At 51.2% G+C, this 24699-nt stretch overlaps 1 protein-coding gene across 3 annotated transcripts; it reads left to right on the top strand.

Moving 5' to 3' along the window:
- Positions 1–836: 836 nt before the first annotated feature.
- Positions 837–20558, top strand: Tyro3 (TYRO3 protein tyrosine kinase). Of its 3 annotated transcripts, none has more exons than XM_029474399.2 (19): positions 837–933; positions 3424–3607; positions 4116–4216; positions 5080–5250; positions 6612–6698; positions 7460–7575; positions 9672–9849; positions 10573–10718; positions 11244–11388; positions 11729–11858; positions 11941–12041; positions 12302–12397; positions 12685–12765; positions 13422–13514; positions 13884–14005; positions 14386–14495; positions 14646–14805; positions 15006–15142; positions 19129–20558. In XM_029474399.2, exons 1-19 carry the CDS (start codon positions 852–854, stop codon positions 19517–19519), a joined length of 2631 nt encoding a protein of 876 aa, XP_029330259.1. In that variant the 5' UTR covers positions 837–851; the 3' UTR covers positions 19520–20558. The 3 variants fall into 3 exon arrangements, with proteins under 3 accessions (XP_029330259.1, XP_029330260.1, XP_021039856.2); XM_029474400.2 differs by lacking the exon at positions 837–933 and adding an exon at positions 1301–1320 and having other exon boundaries at positions 19129–20557; XM_021184197.3 differs by lacking the exon at positions 837–933 and adding an exon at positions 1473–1781.
- The last annotated feature ends 4141 nt before the right edge of the window (positions 20559–24699 follow it).

Below are 24699 nucleotides of genomic sequence, written 5' to 3'. Positions count from 1 at the left end.
GGAGACAGTGTAGAACAGTTCTGGCTTCCGTTCCAGACTGTCTAACACTCAAAATTCCAAAGCTCTGGAAAAGAGCAAGCTTGTGTGCGTTTCTTTTCTTTTTTCCCCCTTCAGGAAAGCGTCCTGGAACCATCCTAGAGTTCCCAAGAAAATTGGCAGAGCGCTCAGCAGGAAGTCAGGCCCCTCCGATCCAACTGTTGACCAGACTTGCCAAGAGTCTTCCTATCCTGCCGCCTGGGGGCGCCCCCAGCTGGGTCCGCGGCTGCCGCCAGCACTGCTATTATCATTAAGATAATTAATAAACAAGCACTGGTGGGCCAAGTGGAGGAAGAGGGAGGCTCCTGCTGCTCAGGAGAATCCCTGGAAAGATCCAGTGAGTATGGGACGTCTGTCTCACTGGCTAGTTCTTTCTCCCCATCCAGGACCCCTGGAAAGCGCCTGTTGTGGGTTGTCCTCCAGGGGGCAAGAAGAGGTGAGGACAAGAGGACTTGGCAGGTGCGATTTGGAACCAGCTCTGCATCTTCCTGACAGGATGTCTGTGGGCAGGCCACCTCCAGTGATTACTGGTTGTGGAGCAGGCAATTATTCATTCTTTTAACAAGGATCTGCCTATTTATTTATGGAGTGCCTACTGTGCGCAAGGTGGTCTACTAATAATAGCAGATGTTTTACTAACTAGTATGAAGACGATGCCAGTGTTCACACTATGTCCCAGAAATGGGGGGTGGAAAGAGGAAGCAAGAAAGAAGAATGATACCCTCGAAAATCACGGTGATTTTGCTTTGGCCTTCGTAGGCTAACAGTGGGGATGGACACCTGAGAATTACGAAACAGATCTTGGAAAACTCTAGATGGACGACAAACTGGAAAACACTCTGGGAAGATGGGCTGGGGAGAATGGTCTTTCGATAGGAGAATACTTGGCGATTAAAGGTAGGCTACAAAGATCGAAAAAGAAAAAAAAAAAAAAAAAAAAACCAAACTGGGTGAAAAGCTCAAGCAAAGAGGTACAGGGATGCTAGCAGTTTCTCGGGGAGCTGTCCCAGGCGTCTCGGGGACACCTGAGGGTTGCTGTGTCTAGTAGGTGCTTTGTGTTCTGAGAGGGCTGTGTCGGAGTCTGAGGTCAGGATTTAGAACAGTGTTGGGGTGTGGCAGGAGCTTCCAAGCGGGGTTCTGAGGAGAGGATGGGGTGCCCCGCTGGAGACTGGAAAGTATTTGGGGAAGGAGGGGCGTGGCCGGGTGCCTGTCCAGGGAGCGAGGCAGGTCCTCCGCAGCGGCAGCGGAGTGGCCGGGGCGCGGGTCCCGCTGCGCCGTCTGGAGGTGGGCGGGAGGTCGGGCGGTAAGGGCTGAGGTTAGCGCTCGGCTCTCGCCACCGGGGCTGCGCGGGGGAGGGGGAGGGCGGCACGAGCTCCGCGGAGGGCGGGCGGGCCGGGAGGAGGCGGCGGCTCGCAGAAGAACATGAATCAGCGGCGGCGGCGGCGGCTGTGGAAGGAGCGCGGTGGCCCAGCCGCAGCCCCGGGGACTCCTCGCTGCTGACGGCGGTGGCCGCGGCTCTAGGCGGCCGCGGGTCCGGGACGCCCCGGCCGAGCGCCGCCCCCCGCCCCTCCCGCGGGCCTCCCGCCCCTCCTCCGCCACCCTCCTCTCAGCGCTCGCGGGCCGGGCCCGGCATGGTGCGGCGTCGCCGCCGATGGCGCTGAGGCGGAGCATGGGGCGGCCGGGGCTCCGGCCGCTGCTGCTGGCGGGACTGGCTTCTCTGCTGCTCCCCGGGTCCGCGGCCGCAGGTAGGGGTGGCCCGGGAGGCGGCGGGAAGCGGGGGGGCTGCTGAGCCGTACGACTGAGGGGCGCAGCCAGGGGACGGCAGCGGGCGAGACCCGGGCCTGGGCCGGCCAGAGGTTGGGGTCGGTGGCCGGGGCTGGAAGGCCGAGACTAGGACGCAGCGGGTGTTGGCTGCCAGACCTCCGGCCGCGGCCCCCGCCCCCAACTTTCTCGCGCCCGGGGCTGGCTGGGTGCAAAGGAAGGGAGTGGGGGGTGTGGGCAGCCGGGGGTGCTTAGGACTGTATTTTCCCGCCTCTATGTTCCTAGCTGTCTGCTCCCTTTTCCCCAGTCCTGAGGACCCATTCTGCCTTCCGCACACCCCCGAGGTCCCACTTTGAAACTACAGGGTCTGGGTTTGAGCACCCAGGGTTGTGAAGGTGCTGGATTCTAAAATACCTCTGCCCGTACTCTAGTTCCTGTGGCCCTTGGCGCTCCCGGAAACCCGAATGTTGAGTAGCTTGGGTTGGGTGAAGGTTACTGCTTCTTGTGAAGATTAGCTTTACGTTGCCACACGGCCACTGAGGCATTTCCCCGAGGCAGGAGGGCAGCACCTTTGTCTGCAAGTTCACACTGCACACATCTGGGTGCAGAAGGGGTGTGAAGCTATGTCTCCTGTCCTGTGAGGGTGAGTGGGAAGGGTATAGAGCGGCAGGGGGCCCCCAGGCAGCAGCCATCCAACAAGCATTTCTTAAAAACTGAGTTTTTTGCCACATTAGCCTCGAAAGGAAGGGAAGATAGAGAGTGGAAAGTATGTGCAAGCTTCGAGGTGCGTATCAGATGCTCAGAGAGCCCAGGAATTTACCTAGGGTTACACAGTAAAGAGCAGAAAGAACAGGTCTGGATTTCTTTTATGCAGATTCTTCACCTGCCCATCTGTTTAAAACATGCCAGGAGGGTGTGTGTGTGGGCGTGTGTTTATGTGTGTCCACCCTTGCCTGAGGAGGGTAAGATTTTAATAAGTGGGCCCTGTTGATGCCACAGTAGCTCCGGGGTCTTGGGGCTTCTGCTTAGGGCCCCACCCCTCCCTTCTGCCTCCCGTCTTCCTAGCACCCGCCCCAGCACACATTCAGGTATTAATAGAGCAGGCGGCTGCCAGGAAGGCTGCCATGTGTTTGATCTGACGTGGTTTTGTAGCCATATGTTCTCCACTTCAGGGGAGCACTCCCTCCTTCCTCTCCTCAGCCTCCCTTCATTTTACAGGATGGAGTCAGGGATACTAGCAGCAGTTCGTGGGCTTGACTGACACCCTGGGCAGAGAGCTGGCAGCCTGTTGCACTGGTTGGGTAGAGCAGTCATGCCCAGGACAGTGCCTGCTCAGGGAGGTTCAGCTAGGTTTGCATTCTGGTGATTGGGCAATAGGGAGGGAGCTATGGGGAAGAAGTCTTTGGTGCTAAGGGAACTGAGTGATACCAGAAAACTAGAAGTCTTGTCATACCCAGTCTCCCAGCCTGGGTTCAGGCTACCATCCTTCCAACAGCATCCTGCCTCTTGCTTCCTTGGCGCTGTCTGAGAATGAATCTTCTAGCATAGACAACTGTTTTCCAGAAGAGAATGAAGGGGGGATGTTCCCAGAGACGAAGGCTATTTCAGTCCTTTCCCATCCTGCAGGCCTGAAGCTCATGGGCGCCCCAGTGAAGATGACAGTGTCTCAGGGGCAGCCAGTGAAGCTCAACTGCAGTGTGGAGGGGATGGAGGACCCTGACATCCACTGGATGAAGGATGGCACCGTGGTCCAGAATGCAAGCCAGGTGTCCATCTCCATCAGCGAGCACAGCTGGATTGGCTTACTCAGGTGCAGGAGTGTGCGGGAGGGAGCGGGAGGACAGGCCTGTGCCCTGAGAACTGAGGCTTTGCTCATGTCTAGAGGTCTGTGGTCTTAAAATTTGGCAAACTGTGGAACCCTCTAGAAAATGACCATGTTAAACCCATTAAGTCTGCTCAGTGGAGTTGCCCCTCTTTTTTGTTTTTGTTTTTTCAGACAGGTTTCACTATGTAGCATTGGTGGCTTCTAGCACACCCTCTCTTTGTGTAGACAAGTCTAGTCTCAAACTCACAGTCCATTTGTCTCAGCCTCAAGGGTTGTGGGATTAAAGGACCTGACCCTCTTTTATTTTTTGTTTGTTTTGGTTTTGGTTTTTCTATACAGGGTTTCTCTGTATAGCCCTGGTTGTCCTGGAAAACTCAGAAATCCACCTGCCTCTGCCTCCCAAGTGCTGGGATTAAAGGTGTGCGCCACCACGCCTGGCTAGGATCTGGCTCCCTTGACTCTGAAAAATAAGCCTGCTATCCTGTTTTCACAGCCTAAAGTCAGTGGAGCGGTCTGATGCTGGCCTGTACTGGTGCCAGGTGAAGGATGGGGAGGAAACCAAGATCTCTCAGTCAGTATGGCTCACCGTCGAAGGTGAGGAGGCAATACTAGCTGTATGGGCCATTGGGCTTGGAGCTAAGACCTATAACTCTGCAGAAGAGAACTTAGTGTAAGCTGGACTGCCCTACTGCCTTCTGTGGCCTAGGCCAGTGGCTCTCAACCTTCTTAATGCTGCAACCCTTCAATACAGTTCCTCGTGTTGTGGTAACCCCCAACCATAAAATTATTTTTGCTGCTACTTCATAACTGAAAGTTTGCTATCATTATGAGCTGTAATACAAATATTTTTTGAGATAGAAGTTTGCCAAAGGGGTTGAGAGCCACATTGGCAGGCACATCCATACCTCAGGGACCCTACCTGCTGGAGTCTGGATGTTTAAGAACCACGGAGGCCACTAGGACCCACAGTTTTTGACGTCCTGTCTGTTTCAGCCTTCTGTCAAGGGTTCAAACTGTCAAGCAGTCATCAGAAGCTGGACCTTGTTCTGCCAAGTGGACCAACCAAAGGGGGGAGGGTGTGGGGGAGGGGAAGGAGGCTCTGCAGCTGCAGGAGCTCATTGCTGTACAGCCCTGGAAAACAAAGTGACTAAGAAAGTAACAAAGGGCCCTGAACAGGAGCTGGGGCCTGCCAGCAGAACTCTGCTAAAGCTCCACCCACTCCCCCTCCCAGGGTGCTCCTCCCCCTACATCCCCACCCCAGCCTCTCCCATACTCTGAGTAGAGCTGTCAGAGCTGGTTTGGGAAGGGACTGTGGGGGCTGGCAGCAAAGTCTGTCTTGCCTACGGGGGCAGCGGATGCAGCTGACCCAATCATAAGGGTCCTGTGGTGACTGCCTGTTACAGAGAACTATAGCTAAGAGGCGGCGAGGCTAACTCCCCCTCACTTTTTCTCCCTAGGTGTGCCATTCTTCACAGTGGAACCAAAAGATCTGGCGGTGCCACCCAATGCCCCTTTTCAGCTGTCTTGTGAGGCTGTGGGTCCTCCAGAACCCGTAACCATTTATTGGTGGAGAGGACTCACTAAGGTTGGGGGACCTGCTCCCTCTCCCTCTGTTTTAAATGTGACAGGTGAGCAGTCTCAGGAGGGGGCTTTGAGCCAAGAGTGAGCTGGGTCAATGCCTGTGGGGAGCACTATAGGGTTGGGATCCGCATAAATCTGAGTTTGTCGTTTGAGTGTCCAGAGCAAGTGCCAGCGTCAGGGTGCGTGAGCCGTGCCTTCGCTAAGCTCGTTAGTCGGGTGTGCTGTGCTGCCTAGGTGCGCTGATTAAGTGTGCTCCTGCTATGTGGTTAAAGAGGGTGCTGGGGCCTCCTTTCCTCACCCAAAACAGTCTGGTCCTTGCACAGCTGGCCATGAGAGAGGAATTATATGAGATCAGGGACACCCATCCTCCCCCCTCCCCAGGGAAGGAGCCAGAAACCAGCCCACGCAGAGCTAGGGAGGAGTGTCTGGCAAACCGGGAGCAGCCGGCTCAGGCTATAGAAAGGGAAATGGGGGAAGGTAAAGGGGAGAGGGAGGCCAGCACAGAAATACAGGGCCTCCTCACCTGATGGGCCTTTCTAGGAAATTTCCTAAATAACTGTATCTGTTTATATCCTCAGTGTTAGACCCCAGGCAGCCACACTGTACATTCTCCTAGACTTCCCCAAGAACCTGAGCATAATATCCATCACATGTTTGTGAGATTTGCTCATCTGTGAAACTTAAGTGTACTGTTTCCAGATGAGTCTGAGCAGGAAAGGGAAGTCCCCGGGGATTTGCATCTTAATAGAGGTACTGTAGGACCTGCTGGTGCCAAGGCAGGATCTGTTCAGAGAGGAGGCTGGTTCGCAGCTTCCAGCCTCCCTCCACATGTGCGTGGTTAGGACCCTCGGGCAGTCAGCCCTGTAATAATAAGCACTCAGTGGAACTCCTGCTGCATGTACCACACTGTGCTGGGCACCGTGGGGAATGGAAGGAAAACAAAGGCTTGAGGATGGTTGGGTAGACAAGACACAGACACGCAGAGCTGAGTCTTCCAAGGCTGAGTCTCCAGATTCGACAGGGACAGGGCAGAGAACAAAAGGGCTCTGGTGTGCACAATCAAGGGGTTGCCAGACAAGGGAGGTTCCCTGTGCTGCTTGTGGGAGATGAGATTAAGGTGGGAGGCACAGTTATAACATTCCTCCAAGCTCTCGCTGTGCACAGTGCACTTTAAATCTGTTTCTTTAAAATTCTCCCATTCATCAGATGGGGAAACAGCACCATCCAAGCCTGTTAGACTGCAAAGTCCTCGCTCCATTCCACCATACCCTACTGTCCAACCCCTTCCTTTGGCTAGAGGGACATTTAAGATGCTCTGGAAAGAGCCTGAATTGAAGTCCCTCCTTCCTAAACTCAGACTCAGTGGGAGTTGCTGCTTAGGGGACTGACTAAGGTTTTTTGGCCCCAGGAGTGACCCAGCGCACAGAGTTTTCTTGTGAAGCTCGCAACATAAAAGGCCTGGCCACTTCCCGACCAGCCATTGTTCGCCTTCAAGGTAGGGGGACACAGGCTAGGATGGGAGGGGATGGGGGTGTTGGGAAAGGACAGAGGCAGCCTCAGCCAACTGTCTAGCAGTGGGATTGGCTGGCTTTCCAGCTCGTCGCAGCACTGCAGGGATCTCCAGGTGAGGAGTCATTGGCATAGCTCCCATTCCTAGTGGGAGCACCTGAGACCCTGCCACAGCTGAGACAAGAATAGAAGCCTGACGTCACAGCAGATTTCCCATCACGAAGCAGAGTCCCTGGGAGGGAGGGAGGGAGGGAGGGAAGGAGCCAGCAGGAGATGGTCAAGGCTTTTATTCAACCTTGTTTCTGTCTTCTATAGAAGGAATGGGGGTGAGGGAAGCAGCCTGGCAGATGACAGAGGGTATCCAAAGTGTTGGTGCAGAGGAGGAGGGAGGGAGGGAGGAGAGAAGCCAGTATGCAAAGGCATTTATCTGTGGAAGGTGGGCAGTTGCCTGTTTCTCCTTTTGTAGTCCCAGAACACCCCTCCCCTCCCCCTTATTCTTTGGTCTGGGCCCTTTATTTGGGTAGCCAGCCTCTGCCCACAGCCTAGGCCCTCTCCAGGTATGGACAACAGTGCCCTACCGGTGGCTGGTTTATGCACCCCTATGCCTTGGATGGGCTAATCATTGATCTTTAGGAGGTGCTCCAGGCCTTAGGAGGAAATCAAGCCTTGACTCCCATGCCTCCCTCCCTCCCTCCCTCCCTCCCCTCCTATTTTCACTCGGTGCTGACACTAAGTCCCTATTCACAGCACCGCCTGCAGCTCCTTTCAACACCACAGTAACAACGATCTCCAGCTACAACGCTAGCGTGGCCTGGGTGCCAGGTGCTGACGGCCTAGCTCTGCTGCATTCCTGTACTGTACAGGTAGGCTGAGCTGAGCACAGCAGGGTCTGGCTGACTGACTGTGCTGGCTTTGGCTGCACTTTGTTGCACTTACTAGGCCTGCTTGGGAATCTGCCGCTGCAGAACTCTTCAGATGCTTCTCCACCATAGGAGGAGCCCAGGCTACCGTCTGCTCTATCCTTTACCTCAGTAGCAGATGCTGCAGACAGGCTTCAGGCCTGTGCCTTCTTTATGCTAGAAAGCAGATCAGAGCAGGCTTGGGTGTCTGGGAGAGTATTCTCCTTCTTGAAGTTCCCCCCTTTCAGTGTTAAGAATCAAACCCAGGCCTGTCACATACTAGGCAAACCCTGTACCAGCACGAAGATCAAACACAGCTGGTATTCCTCCCTCTCACATCCTGCCACTGCCCCTACAGAGAACAAGAGGAAGAGGAAGGCTAACAAACCCTGGCGAAGTTTGTCTGTTTGTTTGTTTGTTTTTCTGTGCTGGGAATAGACCCAGAGCTTTGCACATGCTAAGCAAATACTCCGTGCCTGTGTATTCCAGTCCTTTAGTAAGAACCTTTGAAACTCTTCTCATCATGTCGCCTAGACAAGATGGGCCCTCTCCTGGCTTCACCCTGGCCACAGCCCTTTGTCCCAAGGGCAGAGTCTTCAGGGCTAAGGGACAAGCTTATCTGGTTCATTTACTGCCACATAAAACTGTACATTCAGAATGTCTTGCCCTGGCTGCTCGAAGTCTGAGTCAAAGGCCTGAATGGGCCTCTTCTCTGGCCCATCCTTCCAAAGGTAGACTTGCTGTGTGTGATGTGTGTACCTCTGTGTCTGATGACAGCCACTGGGGGTAGTGGTGGGGAACAGTCAGCATTTTTCACATCCATGCACTGTAAGCGCACATGCCAAAGGCTCCTTCCTGAGGCCCAGCTCTTCCCCGGTTCTGGATAGAGTGTTGTGGAGATGTAGCTCAATTGGTAGAGTGCTTGCTTAGCATGTAGGAAGCCCTGGATCCCTCCCCAGCACCACCTAAAACCAGGCATCGTGTCACTTCCTATCCCAGTACTTGGGCAGTTCAAGGATATTCCTGGCTATAGAATGAATTCAAGGCTAGCCCGAGCTCCTGAGACCGCCTTAGAGGAAGGGGAGGGAGGGAGAGAGCCTATGACAATGAGAAGAAACTAGACTAAGCATAGAGTGCAATGGAAAGGTGCTTGTCTGGCTTACCTAAAGCCTGTACGTGATCCCTAACACTTCTGAATAAATAAGTGAATAAATAAATAAATATACTGGGAGATCTTTAATGTTTAAGTATTGAACCATGGAGTAGAAGGATTTGTGTGTGTTGAGAGCTGGGGATGCCAAGGACTGAACTCAGGGCTTTTTTGGACTAACACTAAGTGAGCACACTGCTGCTGAACTTGCCTCTCCAGGCACACACATAAGCCTTCCTCTGTATTCTTGTTCTGGGCCCCTAAAATGTAACCCGAGAAGCTGGCTCACAGTGCTCTCTGCCCCCCATTCTTCTCACTCTGAGAAGCTCTGAGCTTTGGGGCAGAGAGTAAACAGAGATGGCAGACACTCTGGAACAATCAGGCACTAAGTACAAATAGGCAAGCAGAGTTTTCTGGAGTTGCTGAGCCATCAAGAAAGCGACGCTATCCGCTATCCTGGCATAGTGGTGCACACTCTTAATCCCAGCACTCAGGAGGCAGTGGGAGACAGATCTTTGAGTTCGAGGCCAGCCTGCTCTACAGACTGAGTTCCAGGACAGCCAGGGCTACACAGTGAGATCCCATCTCAAAAACAAGAAAAGGGACACCCACCTGTCTTGACCCCCTGCTCCTTGCTGGGTATCGCCTTGCCCATGAACCCATGTCTACCACTGAGCTTGTGCTCAGTCTCAGTAAGTAGGACTCCTCTAGGTTATTCCAAGAAAGGAATAGTATCTGCAAAATACAGAGGGTGAGCTTGCTGACAGACTTGGAGGAAGCATTTGTTCAATCTCCCATGCCATACCTATCCTGCCTTCCATCTCATCTCAGAGACCTGACTCCTTATCTGATCTCACTGGGTTTGTCCTTTTCTGGTTTTTGTCTTTTGCTTCTGTTTTGTTTTCTGAAGGTGGCACACGCCCCAGGAGAATGGGAGGCCCTTGCTGTTGTGGTTCCTGTGCCACCTTTTACCTGCCTGCTTCGGAACTTGGCCCCTGCCACCAACTACAGCCTTAGGGTGCGCTGTGCCAATGCCTTGGGCCCTTCTCCCTACGGCGACTGGGTGCCCTTTCAGACAAAGGGCCTAGGTAAGGAACTCAGCAGGAGGGGCAGGGCTGGAGAGGGAAGGCATCACTCATTCAGTGAGCGCTTATTGAGCACCTACTGCATGCTACTGCATACCATGTTGTATCTAGTTCTTATAGAAGGACCAGATAGATAAGCAAACTGGAAAAGACAGGAGAGTATAAGAATACTTCAGGGTGCCCAAGCAGAATCCCCTAAAGTGGGCTAGAATACAGCTCATTGGTTGATTCCTTGGCTAGAGGTTCAATCTCCAGGACCCCTGAAAAAGAAAAGATCCTGCTAGGGTGGCCAGCCTGCTGACATTGTGAATAAGTGGGCTCTGGGTTGGAAAGGCCTGGGTGACAGAGGCATGAGTGGGCCTGCAGGATAAGAAGACATATAAATATTTTGTGGGAAAGTGCAGCAAGGTAAAAACACAGCAAGTCAAAAGAACACTACCCAGGAATTGATTGTCGTTCTCTGCTTGTTAAATGAGGCTGGGCGGGGGGAGGGCAAAGCAGTAGTACCAGGGTGATGAAGAGTCACAGCTATAGTGATGTGGGGGCTGGGCCGTTTCTGTCTTGCCCAGGCTTCCCTCCCCAACACAGGGGGTGTTAGCAATTGCAGCTGGGAGGCAAGCCCTTTCCTCATCCTCTGCTTTTTGAGCTCTTCAGCTCTTGGTTTGTGTGGGATAATGATGGTAGGGAAGGCAGGGACTCCTAAGAGCTTTCTTTCTTTGGGTACAGCGCCAGCCAGAGCTCCTCAGAATTTCCATGCCATTCGTACCGACTCAGGCCTTATCCTGGAATGGGAAGAAGTGATTCCTGAGGACCCTGGGGAAGGCCCCCTAGGACCTTATAAGCTGTCCTGGGTCCAAGAAAATGGAACCCAGGTAAGGGAGACAGTTCCTTCTGCTCCCCCTACTGTGCTGGAGAGTCTACCCTGTACTTCTGAGACTTAGAAGAGCTTTAGAATGCTTCTGGAGGGTCTGGGCTCCCACAGGCAGCCCCAGGGAATACCCTCCACCTCCTGGCTAGGCACACTCCCTGTCTCATTGGTTTGTCTCTCCTCTGGGATAGCCCTGTGGCCGCTTTGTATACAAATCAGGGAAGCCTAGCCCTGCCCCTGCAAGGATGGGGGCAGCAGGGGACACAGATAAGGCTTTGTCCCCAGTCCCTGCTCTACTTCCTGTCACCCTCTTGTAGCGGTGAGGATTGTTTATGTTTCAGAGAGGCCTCACCCCTGCAGTCCAGGGCAGGAATGTGGTGACTCCCAGGGGATTGTGTTCTGCAGCCCCTAACAACTCACTGCGCCCCTAAGGTTCCCTAATTCCTTAGTTGAACTTTCTTCTGGCCTCCCAGCCCAGCTGGAGGCTTCCCCAGGCTCAGTGTAAGGGTAGGGCTTTTCCTGGTTATAGGATGAGCTGATGGTGGAAGGGACCAGGGCCAATCTGACCGACTGGGATCCCCAGAAGGACCTGATTTTGCGTGTGTGTGCCTCCAATGCAATTGGTGATGGGCCCTGGAGTCAGCCACTGGTGGTGTCTTCTCATGACCATGCAGGTAAGGCATGCAGGGCAGGCGTAGGGTGCAAGGCTTTCAGGGATTACACCGACTGATAGGAGGAGGCTGGTCACACACACACACACACACACACACACACTGACTGGTGTTTCTGTCTTGGTTTTCCTCCCTTTGCTTTGGTCACACTGCAGGTGACAGCAGTGAGAGCCTGTCACTGCTCAGGTACAAGCGCTTGGATCTTTGAGGTCTTTTTGATTTGACACCCTGCTTAGCATAGGAAATCTTTTGGCTAGACTAGGTGAGGTGGCCACCCTAGGACAGTTCTAAAAGGACATTTTAGTGTCAGTCTGGCTCATGACAACGCCTTTCCCTTTCCCAGGGAGGCAAGGCCCTCCCCACAGCCGCACATCCTGGGTGCCTGTGGTCCTGGGCGTGCTCACCGCCCTGATCACAGCTGCTGCCTTGGCCCTCATCCTGCTTCGGAAGAGACGCAAGGAGACGCGATTTGGGTAAGGAAGTGGGACAGCGGCCAGTGAAGAAGGTGGTAACAGAGGGCCTTGTAATTTACCTGATGTCTGGGTTTCTCTTTAGGCAAGCCTTTGACAGTGTCATGGCCCGAGGGGAGCCAGCTGTACACTTCCGGGCAGCCCGATCTTTCAATCGAGAAAGGCCTGAACGCATTGAGGCCACATGTGAGTGCTGGAGCATCACAGAAGGGAAAAGACAGGCTATCTTGTGTTCCTACCTCTTACCAACTCCTTTATCCAGCTAAAGAGCCTGAACCTTTATAAGTCCCAGAGTAATGAAAAGGGACACCCTAACTTGCTTGGGGGAGCTTATCACCACAGTGTGGGAGATCCAGGCTCTGCTGAGGGCAGACAGCTGGGTGGAGCTGGAGGCTGGAGTGTGGATTTGACTGCAGCCTCACTTCCCTTTCACCTCCTCCCTGCAGTGGATAGCCTGGGCATCAGCGATGAATTGAAGGAAAAGCTGGAGGATGTCCTCATTCCAGAGCAGCAGTTCACCCTCGGTCGGATGTTGGGCAAAGGTGCAGGGGCTGTGGGGGACTAGCATGAGTTTGCCCTCTCTGCATGGCTTGTTCCAGTTGCTTCCAGGGTATGAATTTGGGTCAGCTCCTATAAACAAGATATACCTATGGATGCCTGATTTAGGGGCTTTACAAGGGATCATGAGTAGAGGCAAGGAGCCATTTCCCCACACAGACTCTTCTAAGAGCCTTAATTGATGATTTTATGACCATATGAAGAGTCACCTGAGAGGGAAGGGTGTGGGGAGCCTGAGGTGTCTCACCCTGTCCATTGATTTCTTGCTTAGGAGAGTTTGGATCAGTGCGGGAAGCCCAGCTAAAGCAGGAAGATGGCTCCTTCGTGAAAGTGGCAGTGAAGATGCTGAAAGGTGAGTTAGACAATAGGGTTTGTTGCCAGGTAGGGAAGAGGGCAAAGGGAGGGACTGATCTGGAGCAGGCACCACTCTGCTTGAGATTTCCCAAGAAGCTACTCAGCAGTAGCAGGGATGCTGACTGCACCACGTGAATAATTCAAAAGCATAAGCCCACGCAAAGATTCGTGCCCCAGCTTTGCTCCCTGCAGTCAGCGGTGACGGCGTTCACCGTTCACTCTTGGGTGATTGCAGCTGTGATCAGAGTTCCTGAGCTGCCAAAATCAAGGGAGAGGATGATTTCCTAAGGGGAAGTCTGCACTGGGGAGGCTGAGGTAGGGATTGTTACAAGTTTGAGGCCAGCCTGGCCAATAGAGTGAAACCTAAAAGAAAAGTTCAAAAACTCAAGCCTGGAGTGGTGATTCCAGTGCTTGTGAGGAGCAAGGCAGAAGGATCACAAGTCTGAGACCAGGCTGAACTGCAGAGTGAGCCCTAGATCAAACAATCAAAGGATAAAAAAGTGAAGTGGGAAATGTTAGCAGGCAGAGAGAATGTTAGAAAACCCCAGTCCCTGGCCCCTGTGAAGCCCAGGGCTTCTGTGAGTCCTAGGAGTCCTGGGAGGGTGGCAGGAGTGGTGAGTCCTGTTTCCATTCCTTCTCCTTCCTTTCTCCCAGCTGACATCATTGCCTCAAGCGACATAGAAGAGTTCCTCCGGGAAGCAGCTTGCATGAAGGAGTTTGACCATCCACACGTGGCCAAGCTTGTTGGTGAGCCCATTTGGAGGAGGCAGATATAGAATAGGGCTAAAAATATGCTCCACCAACGTGAGAGGGCAGCCTGGAGGAGAAAAGTTTGGCTACCCAGTGAGCAAGCAGGTAGTTAGTGAGGTCCTGTCTGAAATCAGGCTGGAAGGAGCTGAGCTTGAAACTGCTCATGTGGGTGGAGGAGAAACAGAGACGATATACTCAGAGCAAGGGCCAGCAGGCAGGGCAGAGCCCTTCATGAGTAGTCCCCAGGCAGGAGGAGCAGTGCCAGGGCTAGAGATGGAAGCCAGCAGGTAGGGAGGCACTGTTGCAGATACCTAGCTGTCCTTCGGCCTTCCTGTGCCCAGTTCTTGACTCTCCCTTGTCTCCTAGGGGTGAGCCTCCGGAGCAGGGCTAAAGGTCGTCTCCCCATTCCCATGGTCATCCTGCCCTTCATGAAACATGGAGACTTGCATGCCTTTCTGCTCGCCTCCCGAATTGGGGAGAACCCTTTTGTGAGTGCCTCAGGTCGGGGTGGCCAGGAGGAACTGGGTGGGAGACTGGTGCCTGGAAAAGGGAGCGAACCTGGGGAGAAGAGGCTTGTCGGGCAGGACTCAGGGAGCCGATGGGGTCAGAGCCCAACTACACGTAAACTGTCTTCCTTTTCCCTCGTGAAGCCCTGCCAGAAATTTAAGAGCAGGCAAAGACCTTTAACGGGAAGAAATTTGATTCTTTGTCAGGCTTGCCGCAGCTTCCTCAGAAGGTTCTCCATCCCCTATCTCCTTTTCAGAGATACTTACGATAGTCTTTAGGCTTTCTGACTAGAGAATTTCATTCATTATGCCTCACACAGAGTGGGGAGGTTCAACCTGGTTTTGCCCTGTCTGCCTACCAGAACCTGCCGCTGCAGACCCTGGTCCGGTTCATGGTGGACATTGCCTGTGGCATGGAGTACCTGAGCTCCCGGAACTTCATCCACCGAGACCTGGCAGCTCGGAATTGCATGTAGGAATGGATTCTGGTGGCCTGCTTGGTGGGAGGCAGCTGCCACCTCCTACCTTGGATAGAACCTCCTATGCATGGGGATAGGAGCCTCACTTTAGTAAGGCTCTGGGCCTGGGGAAGACTGAGTCTGTCTTTCAACACCCCTCTCAGGCTGGCCGAGGACATGACAGTGTGTGTGGCTGATTTTGGACTCTCCCGGAAAATCTATAGCGGGGACTATTATCGTCAGGGCTGTGCTTCCAAATTGCCCGTCAAGTGGCTGGCCCTGGAGAGCTTGGCTGACAACTTGTATACTGTACACAGTGATGTGGTGAGCAGGGTGTCCCAGTGGGGCTTGGTAATGTGAATAGGGTGAATTAATGTGCGGGTGGATGTGCAGGACCCAAAAAGGACCACCAAAGTTCTGCTCTTTGAGCTTTGTCTAGTGACGAGACCCTTGAATCCCGGGATATGGCTCTGCTTGGCTCAGGTAATCAATAACATTCCCCCTCAACCCTGATCCTATACCAGTGGGCCTTCGGGGTGACCATGTGGGAGATCATGACTCGTGGGCAGACGCCATATGCTGGCATTGAAAATGCTGAGATTTACAACTACCTCATCGGCGGGAACCGCCTGAAGCAGCCTCCGGAGTGCATGGAGGAAGTGTGAGTATCCTGGGTCGTGGGTTAGGGAAGGAGCTTTGGCTCGAGGCTGCTACCATAGCAGCTCAGAACCTCCACCTGACTTCTGTTTGTCGTCCTTTTGGGCCTTGTAGTTGAGTGTGAGAATTGATCTCTACTCCATATTACATCTTTTTCCTGAAGCTCCCTGCTTGCTCTCTCCCCTCCCCCCTTATTCTCCCTCCACTCTCTTTTGTTTTCTGGACGGGAGAATATTGAGGCGATGTCCCTGGGCAGCTCAGGTTGGCCTCCAAACTCTGGGATGACAGCTGTGGACCATTATGCCTGGCTCTTACCCCATATCTCATGCTCCTGGCTTTTCCTGTCTATTGTTTCCAGTCTCTGGTGGAGGACAGAGTTGAGCAGCAGCCCAGGTTTCCTCGTCACCTTTTGGGAGCCTAGCTAGTCTACAAGCCTGCGTCTAGCACCCTATCTCTAAGCACAGGGCTGCACAGGGCCTCAGGAAGAACAAGCAGCCTGTGACTGTCTTTTCTTAGCCAGGACAAGCTGGGGGGTAGGGGGAGCTGGGCTTCTCCCTTGGTCTCAGCTTTCCCTTGAAGCAGAATCCTGAGATCCTGGGAAGAAGGAAACCAATCCCTTTCTTTGTAACCTGCCCAAAGTACTGTGGGACAGGGCAGAACACGGACATAGTGTAAACAAACCCCCTTGGCAGGGTGACATAATTGTCACTTACCCTGGCTGGGCCCTTTAGGTATTCTCCCAGGCAATCTTCCTATCACCCTATAAGGAAGAGGCTTATTTTCTCCATTTTGTGGCTGAGGAAATGGGATTAAAGAGGTTAAATAACATGGTCAGGGTCACACAGCTATTATGTGAATGAGTTACTACTCAAACCTAGATCCTTTGGCTTTAGTGTTTATGCTCTGAACCCTGAAATCAACTGTGTTTGGTCTGTTCTAGTATTACTGCCTGACTTCAGTCAAGACAGAGTAGAGTGGTTCAAGGGAATATATACATGTTCCTTTTGTGGTTTGGGGGTTAGGTCTCCAGAGTGTTACAGCCATGAGCAAGCAGATGTGGCAGCAGTCTTCTCTGGGCACCAAGAGAAAAACATTTAAATTATTTGTTTACTTATTTGTTTATTGTGGTGCTAGGAATTGAGCTTAGGGACTGTATATGAGAAGCAGGCGCTCCACCACGGAGCCCCACACTCGCACTGCAGAAGGCCGTGTGCATGCAGCAGCCAGCCCTGCCCACCTGTTTTGTAAGCAGAGCTCAGGGTATTGTAGACTTTGAAAGCTCAGATCTCCTTGTGGCTGCACCTGGCCTCAGCCCTCTTCTAGAGCTGCAGAAGCCATGCTCTGAGGAGCCGGAGGGACAGACCCTGGCTGGCTCAGTCTTCTCCCAGACTGGAGCTGCTGTTGTCAATGAAGGGTGGGCGGACACTGGCCTCCCACCAAGCAGCCTGGTGGAAGGATGCCAGTTGGCTTCTAGCACAGCCTTGAGAATTATATCCCAGTCTGGCCATATACCCGTGGTTCTGGACCATTCCCACAGCCTGCCTGGGGTCTGGCATGATTCTTCTGCCGTTGGAACCCTGATTAGGAAGGCTTTTTTTGTGAGACAGTCCTTGGTGCTTTTGCCATGGACAAAAGTCAGGCATTGTTGACTGCACTTTGTTTGAGACCTTCCCCACAAGGGGAGGGAGGGTGTGTGTGTGTGTGTGTGTGTGTGTGTGTGTGTGTGTATGTGCGCTCAGACTTAGAAACAGTGAGAGCTCTAAGAGAATTTGTAAGGCTAAAGAGTGCAGGTGGGGTATTCTTGGCAGAGAAAGAGGACTGGAAACTTTTCTGAAAATGTAAGCATACATGAGTGGGTGCTGCCTCGTGTAGACTTGGGACAAAAGAGGTACATGTCTGCCCCCTCAAAAGGTAACCCCGAGTCCAGGGTCTGGGATATGGTAACTCGGCAATAGAGGACTTGCTTAATATACGCTAGGCCCTAGGCCAAAAAACAAGAAAAACAATCCTGCCTCCAGTCTTTTGTTTAAGACAAAAGTGCTTTTATTTTAGTCCCCTCCTGAGACTGCTCAGAAGAAAGATGGGCACTAGCTAGCCCTTGTGGCTTCAAGTCAGTCATAGTTCTCTGGCTTTGGGGAACTTGTTTGAGATGATCTCACTTATCTTAGACTGGACTCCCATGAGCTGAGAGCTGAGAGGTACCCTAGACTTCAGATCCTCCTGCCACCACGCCCAAGTGTCAGAATCCCAGCGGTGTAGCACTTATGAGGTACTGGAGGTCATACCTGGGACTGTGCACACTGGGCAAGCATCCTACCAACCGACTTCCTTCCAGGCCTGTGTTTTATTTTCTGAAATAGGGCTTTGCTATATAGCTCATACTCAAACTGTGTCTTAAGCCTGCCCCAAACTGGTGGCAGTCCTCCTGCCTCCACCTCCTGAGTGCCAAGGTTATAGGTGTGCATCCCATGAAAGCCTGCTCTGTTACTCGCTACTTCATTAAGGATTTTTTATTTAAAGATTTATTTATTCTATTTATATGAGTACACTGTTACTGTCTTCAAACACACCAGAAGAGGGCATTGGATCCCATTACAGATGGTTGTGAGCCACCATGTGGTTGCTGGGAATTGAACTCAGGACCTCTGGAAGGGCAGTCAATGCTCTTAACTGCTGAGCCATCTCTCTAGCCCTTCATTACGGATTTTTTTGCATATTCTTTTTTATTACTATCATTAATTTATTTATTTCACATCCTGATCACAGCTGGTCCTCCCAGTCCTTCCCTCCATTACATTCCCCTTCCCTTTTCTCCTCAGAGAAGGCCAAGCCTCCCATGGATATCAACCCACCTTGGCTTATCAAATTGCAGTAAAACTAGTATTTTTTAAATTTTTTCACTTTTTTTTAAATTAAATTATTTATTTTTTACTTAACTAGACTTGATTTGGTTTGTTTTTGTTTTTTTGTTTTTTTTAAAGATTTTTTTTTTTTTTTTTTGTATGTGAGTACACAGTCTCTCTCTTCAGACACACCAGAAGAGGGCATCAGATCCCATTACAGATGGTTGTGAGCCACCATGTGGTTGCTGGGAATTGAACTCAGAACCCCCGGAAGAGCAGTTGGTGCTCTTTAACCCCTGAGCCATCTTGCCAGCCCTTGGTTTGGTGTTTTGAGACAGGGTTTCTTCTTTGTGTAGCCCTGGCTGTCCTGGAACTCACTCTGTAGACCAGGCTGGCCTTGAACTCAGAAATCCACCTGCCTCTGCCTCCCAAGTGCTGAGATTAAAGGCATGCACTACCATTGCCCATCTTGAACTAGTATTTTTTAAAGATTTATTTTTAAGCTGGGTGATATTGGCACAGGACTATAATCTCAGTACTCAGGACGCAGAGGCAAGTAGTGAAAGCCAAAGCACTATTGAAACTGCTGAGCCATCTCTCCACACTTCAATTTTCATAGTTTACATAGGAACTGTTAAATGTAGGGCTGGCAAGAGCAGGTAAAAGTGCTTGCTGCCAAGCCAGAAGGCCTAAGTTCAATCCCACAGACCCATGTTGTGGAAGGAGAGAGCCAGTCCCTAAAACTTGAACTTTGACTTCCAACAAGTGTGCTGAGGTACATGCATGAGGTCATGAGCATGTATGCATTTACACACACATATATACATACACAAAATGCATATAATTTAACCTGACACGTAGTTATCCTTCTACAGTACTGTTAAAGAATTGTTTTCCCGCCGGGTGGTGGTGGCGCACGCCTTTAATCCCAGCACTTGGGAGGCAGAGGCAGGTGGATTTCTGAGTTTGAGGCCAGCCTGGTCTACAGAGTGAGTTCCAGGACAGCCAGGGCTACACAGAGAAACCCTGTCTCAAAAAACCAAAAAGAAAACAAAACAAAAGAGAGTTGTTTTCCCATCCCAGCATCATACGGTTGGGAGGTCCTCTGCTTTGTGGCTACTATGCCCCCTTATTCTTTTTACCTCAGGTATGATCTCATGTACCAGTGCTGGAGTGCCGACCCAAAGCAGCGCCCAAGCTTCACGTGTCTGCGAATGGAACTGGAGAACATTCTGGGCCACCTGTCTGTGCTGTCCACCAGCCAGGACCCCTTGTACATCAACATTGAGAGAGCTGAGCAGCCTACTGAGAGTGGCAGCCCTGAGCTGCACTGTGGAGAGCAATCCAGCAGCGAGGCAGGGGACGGCAGTGGCGTGGGGGCAGTAGGTGGCATCCCCAGTGACTCTCGGTACATCTTCAGCCCCGGAGGGCTGTCCGAGTCACCAGGGCAGCTGGAGCAGCAGCCAGAAAGCCCCCTCAATGAGAACCAGAGGCTGTTGTTGCTGCAGCAAGGGCTACTGCCTCACAGTAGCTGTTAACCCTCAGGCAGAGGAAAGTTGGGGCCCCTGGCTCTACTGACCGCTGTGCTGCCTGACTAGGCCCAGTCTGATCACAGCCCAGGCAGCAAGGTATGGAGGCTCCTGTGGTAGCCCTCCCAAGCTGTGCTGGCGCCTGGACGGACCAAATTGCCCAATCCCAGTTCTTCCTGCAGCCGCTCTGGCCAGCCTGGCATCAGTTCAGGCCTTGGCTTAGAGGAGGTGAGCCAGAGCTGGTTGCCTGAATGCAGGCATCTGGCAGGAGGGGGGGGGTGGCTATGTTTCCATGGGTACCATGGGTGTGGATGGCAGTAAGGGAGGGTAGCAACAGCCCTGTGGGCCCCTACCCTCCTGGCTGAGCTGCTCCTACTTTAGTGCATGCTTGGAGCCGCCTGCAGCCTGGAACTCAGCACTGCCCACCACACTTGGGCCGAAATGCCAGGTTTGCCCCTCTTAAGTCACAAAGAGATGTCCATGTATTGTTCCCTTTTAGGTGACGATTAGGAAGGGATTGGCACACTTGGGTCCCTAAGCTCTATGGCAGGAAATGGGATATTCTCAGGTCTGAATCCTCATCACCTTCCTGATTCCCCGCCCTGCAAAGGCCTGGAACGGGCTGTGGGGCTCTGAGGCATGCTGAAGGACAAAAGGTTACAGAGATCTGACTTCAAAAGGCAGGGTCTGAGTCTGGCAGGTGGAGAGGTGCTAAGGGGCTGGCCCAGGAGTCAGGCGTTTCAGGACCCCTCCAAGCTTCTACAGTCTGTCTGAGCATGCTACTAAGCCCCCAGATACCCCAAAACTAACAGAGGCAGTTTTGTCTGAGCCCAGCCCTCCCACATAATGACCCTTAGGTCTACCCTCCTCTCTAAATGGACATCCTCGTTTGTCCCAAGTCTCCAGAGAGACTCCTGATGGCAGATGTGGGTAAGAAAAGTTCCAGGAACCAGGGCTGGGTGGAACCAGGGCTGGGGTCGAGGCAGGCTCTTGGGCAGGCTCTTGCTGTTAGGAACATTTCTAAGCTATTAAGTTGCTGTTTCAAAACAAATAAAATTGAAACATAAAGAATCAAAGCTTTGTTTTGTTTTTTACTGATATTGGTTGTTTGGAGTTTTTGTTGTTTTTAGACAGGGTCTTAACTAGGTATCCCCAGCTGGTCTGGAACTCACAAAAATGGACCTGCCTTGTCCTGAGTGCTGGGATTAAAGGCACATGCTACCATTCCCAACCCAAGGCTTTGTCTTTTAAATGTTTGCTTTTTGCCCCTTTTGGATCACAAAACAATGAAGCATCCTTGCATAGAGAAAAGTCTAGAAAAGACATGCCAGAGTGTAGACAGGTGTCTTTACATGGTATGATTAAGGAAACCTTTTTCTTCCTGGGTCTTAAAGTTACACCCAGTGTGCTTCTCATAAGCAGATTAGATAGACCCCAGTAATTCTTACCATGTTCAAGATAATATATAATCTTTGTAGACAACTAGGAAACTGTAGAATGTCTGCAATCCCACCACCCAACAGTAATAACTCCCACTGGACTCTGGGAAGTGCAAACATTTTGACATTTAAGTTGGAACAGAGGCACTCTACACCCACTACCAAACATTTCCCTGGGTCCTCATCTCTTCACCCCTGCGGGAACCTGGGAATCAGTAGTCAAAGAAAGGTGAGCTCATTTCCGCGTGAGCTCCTGGCTTTCTGCAATAGGAGGCAAGCAGATCATGTCTCTGCTGGGACCTGGGACGGAAACTGGGAGAGGCAGAGCCACAGCCCTGCTGGCTGAGGGCAATGGAATGAGGTAGGCCCCTTCCCGGAGCAAGTGTCCTGAAAAACCTGTTGCTGGTTCTACAGGTCAGGTTCCCACATAGCTAATGAGACTTGAGTTAAATGCCACGCGAGTAGCTTTTCAAATATTTCTTGCTGTATTTAGCTTTAACTGTTTAAATGATTCGTGTGTGCGTGCGTGCGTGTGATTGACTGAGAGATAACATTGGGAGTCGTTGGCCAGAAGTCCCTGCTTCTCAAGTAACCCTTTGTGCGGGCACCTGGCATGTGCTAGATAACTGGCTAGGCTCTTCCAATACAATGTTCCCAGAAGTAAGAATTTAACCTCCTTGCTCCAGGGCAGGAGAGAGGCGGAGGATTCTCCGGGAATCCAGATATGAACTGGGAGGTTAGCTGAGTGATCACCTCTTCCCAGCGTTCCTGGGAGCATCTTTTTAAATAGGTAGCTGGTGATTTTTTTCTTTCTTTTTTAAAGTCTGTTATGTTTAAGGCTAGCTTTGTGAGTTCCAGGACAGCCAGAGCTACAGAGAGGAACCCTGACTCAAAACAAAACATGTGTTGCTACATTTTTGGGGGGGGGGAGGGGTTGGTTTGGTTTGGTTTGGTTTGGTTTGGTTTTTCAAGACAGGGTTTCTCTGTGTAGCCCTGGCTGTCCTGGAACTCACTTTGTAGACCAGGCTGTCCTCAAACTCAGAAACCTGCCTGCCTCTGCCTCCAGAATGCTGGGATTAAAGGTGTGCACCACCACGCCACCTGCTACATTTTTTCTTAATTTCTTTGTTTTGTTTTTGTTTCACTGTGTTGTTCTAGCTGATCTGGAACTCACTATATGCACCAGGCTGGCCTCAAACACAGAGACTGACCTGCCTCTGTCTTCCTAATGCTGGGATTAAAATCCTGTGCAACCACACCCAGTCCTGCTTTTTGAAAATCTTTTTCTCTTCTCTTCTCTTCTCTTCTCTTCTCTTCTCTTCTCTTCTCTTCTCTTCTCTTCTCTTCTCTTCTCTTCTCTTCTCTTCTCTTCTCTTCTCTTCTCTTCTCTTCTCTTCTCTTCTCTTTTTTTTTCTTCTTCCTGAAACAGGGCTTCTCTGTGTAGCTCTGGCTGTCCTGGAACTAACTCTAAAACAGATTAGCCTTCAACTGCCTCTGCCCCCCAAATGTTGGGATTAATGGTGTACTCTACTCCACCTTATTTTACACCTTGACTCTTTTTTCTTCTCCCTCCCTCTCTGTCTCTTTCTTCTCTTCTTCTTCTTCCTTTTTTTTCTTTTTTTCTTTTTGGTATTTATTTTATTTATATGGGTGCACTGTAGCTGTCTTCAGACACACCAAAAGAGGGCATTGGATCCCATTACAGATGGTTGTGAGCCACCATGTGGTTGCTGGGAATTGGACTCAGGACCTCTGAAAGAGCAGTCAGTGCTCTTAACCACTGAGCCATCTCTCTGGCCCTAGTCTGTGTTTCTAATGTGCTTACCACTCATTGTAGGTGCTGCTGCTGGGAAGGACTAAGCTCCATTAATAATTCCGAAATGTGCAGTGAGTTTTAAAAAAGAGTTTACATGATTATTTAACAATGTAATACAAATGGAAAAGCAGGAAACATTTAATCTGTATTAAAGTTTACTTTTTTATTTTCTCTTATTATTTTTATTTATTATTTGCATAATTGCAGAAAACTTGAGTTTCATTCCCAGCACCCATGCAAGTTGTCTCACAAGATCTTGTAACCATAGCTGCGGGGAGATCTTATGCCTCTGGCCTTCTAGGGTGATTACGATCACATGCACAAACCTACAGTAACATACACAAGTATATACAATAAAAAAAGATACCTAACCCTGTCTCAAAAATAAATAAATAAATTAATTAATTAATTAATAAAAGATACCTATAAGGGGTGGTGAGATGGTTCATCAATTAAGAGCACTGGCTGTTCTTTAAGAGGATCTGGGTTCAGTTGCCAGCATCCACATGGTATCTCACAACCAGAACTGTAACTCCAATTCCAGAGGATCCATCATCCTCTTCTGACCTCTGTGGACACCAGGCATGCATGTAGTATAAAGACATACATGTATACACATAAAATTAAGTCAAAGGACCAGGAAGACCCGCAGTGACCCTGGGCCTATGCTGAACCTGCTGAGCCTTTAACTCTGACTGCCGGTCAAGGCTGAGAAGATGAGTTAGAGCCCATTCAGAGGCTGGGTCACACGCAGGTCACATGCGACTTCTCTTTGCCCAGGCCTTGGCAGGGAAAGGCTCTGCCGGGTTGAGGGGACACCATCGTCTTTGTCCTCCATGTGGCAGCTCTCCAGCTGCGAGTAGAGCAGGCGCCCAGGCGGCTAAGCAGAGCTGCAGGCCTCAGGAGAAGTGACCTGTGTGTACCCAGCAGGAGCCCCGCATTCCCAAGTCACCTAGTCAAGCTTTTCAAGCACTGAAGACCAGCCACTCCTTTGTTAAAACTGTCTTGAGTTTGCCTTCTCTGGTGGTTTAAATTCATCCCCTAAGTACCGACTTGATAGAGAAGAATACAAATGAGCCTGTGGGTTTTATTTATTTATTTATTTATTTATTTATTTATTTATTTTTGCCCCAAAGCTTAAGGAAACTCTGGAAGTCGTCAGCACCTGGAAAGCAGGGAGACAGGAGACTGGCGCTTGGCCCTAGTTCGGTGGCTGGTAGAGACCAGGATCAGGTAGTCAAGGTCTTCCTGGGCTGTGTAGCAAGTTCAAGGCCAGTCTGGGCTACTTGAGACCCTGTCTCAAAACAAACCAACCAACCCCAAGAGAGAGATGGGGCTAGTGGCTCAGGCTTGTAGTTTCAGCTATGCATTTAGAGGCAGGGAATTCAAGGCCTCCCTGGTCTACAAAATGAGTGCAAGGTAAGCCTGGGTATCTATTCTGTCTCAAAATAAGAAATAGGATTTAAAAAGAAGAAGGAAAAAGAGAACAACAATGCAGTGGCATTACCTTGCTCAGGCTGGCCTCAAACTTCTGAGCACAAGTACTCTTTAGCCAGTTTAGCTGTGTGGACTACAGCCATGAACTACAGCACCCACCCAACACTCTGACACCACAACACCCACCCCAACACCCTAACACCACCACGATGTTGTTGAAATTATTTCATCCCAATTCAGGGTTTCTAGCCTGCCTTAGATCATTTAGTTCTTGGATTAAACAACCAACAACAACAACAAAAAAAAAAAACAGGCTCTCTCTGTGTAGTTCTGGCTGTCCTGGAACTTGCTGGCCTTCAACCACTTGACCATTCTGGCCTTGAACTCATAGGGATCTACTTGCCTCTGCCTCCTGAGTGCTGGGATCCAAGGTGTGTGCCATCATGCCTGGCTCTAGCCCCTTGTTTCTGAGATAGGGTCTCATAGTGCTCCCATTT

The sequence above is a fragment of the Mus caroli genome, unplaced genomic scaffold, assembly GCF_978045245.1.
Source record: "Mus caroli unplaced genomic scaffold, Mus_caroli_1 scaffold_2, whole genome shotgun sequence".
Classification (NCBI taxonomy): Eukaryota; Metazoa; Chordata; class Mammalia; order Rodentia; family Muridae; genus Mus; species Mus caroli.
This window is presented reverse-complemented; position numbering and strand designations above follow the sequence as displayed.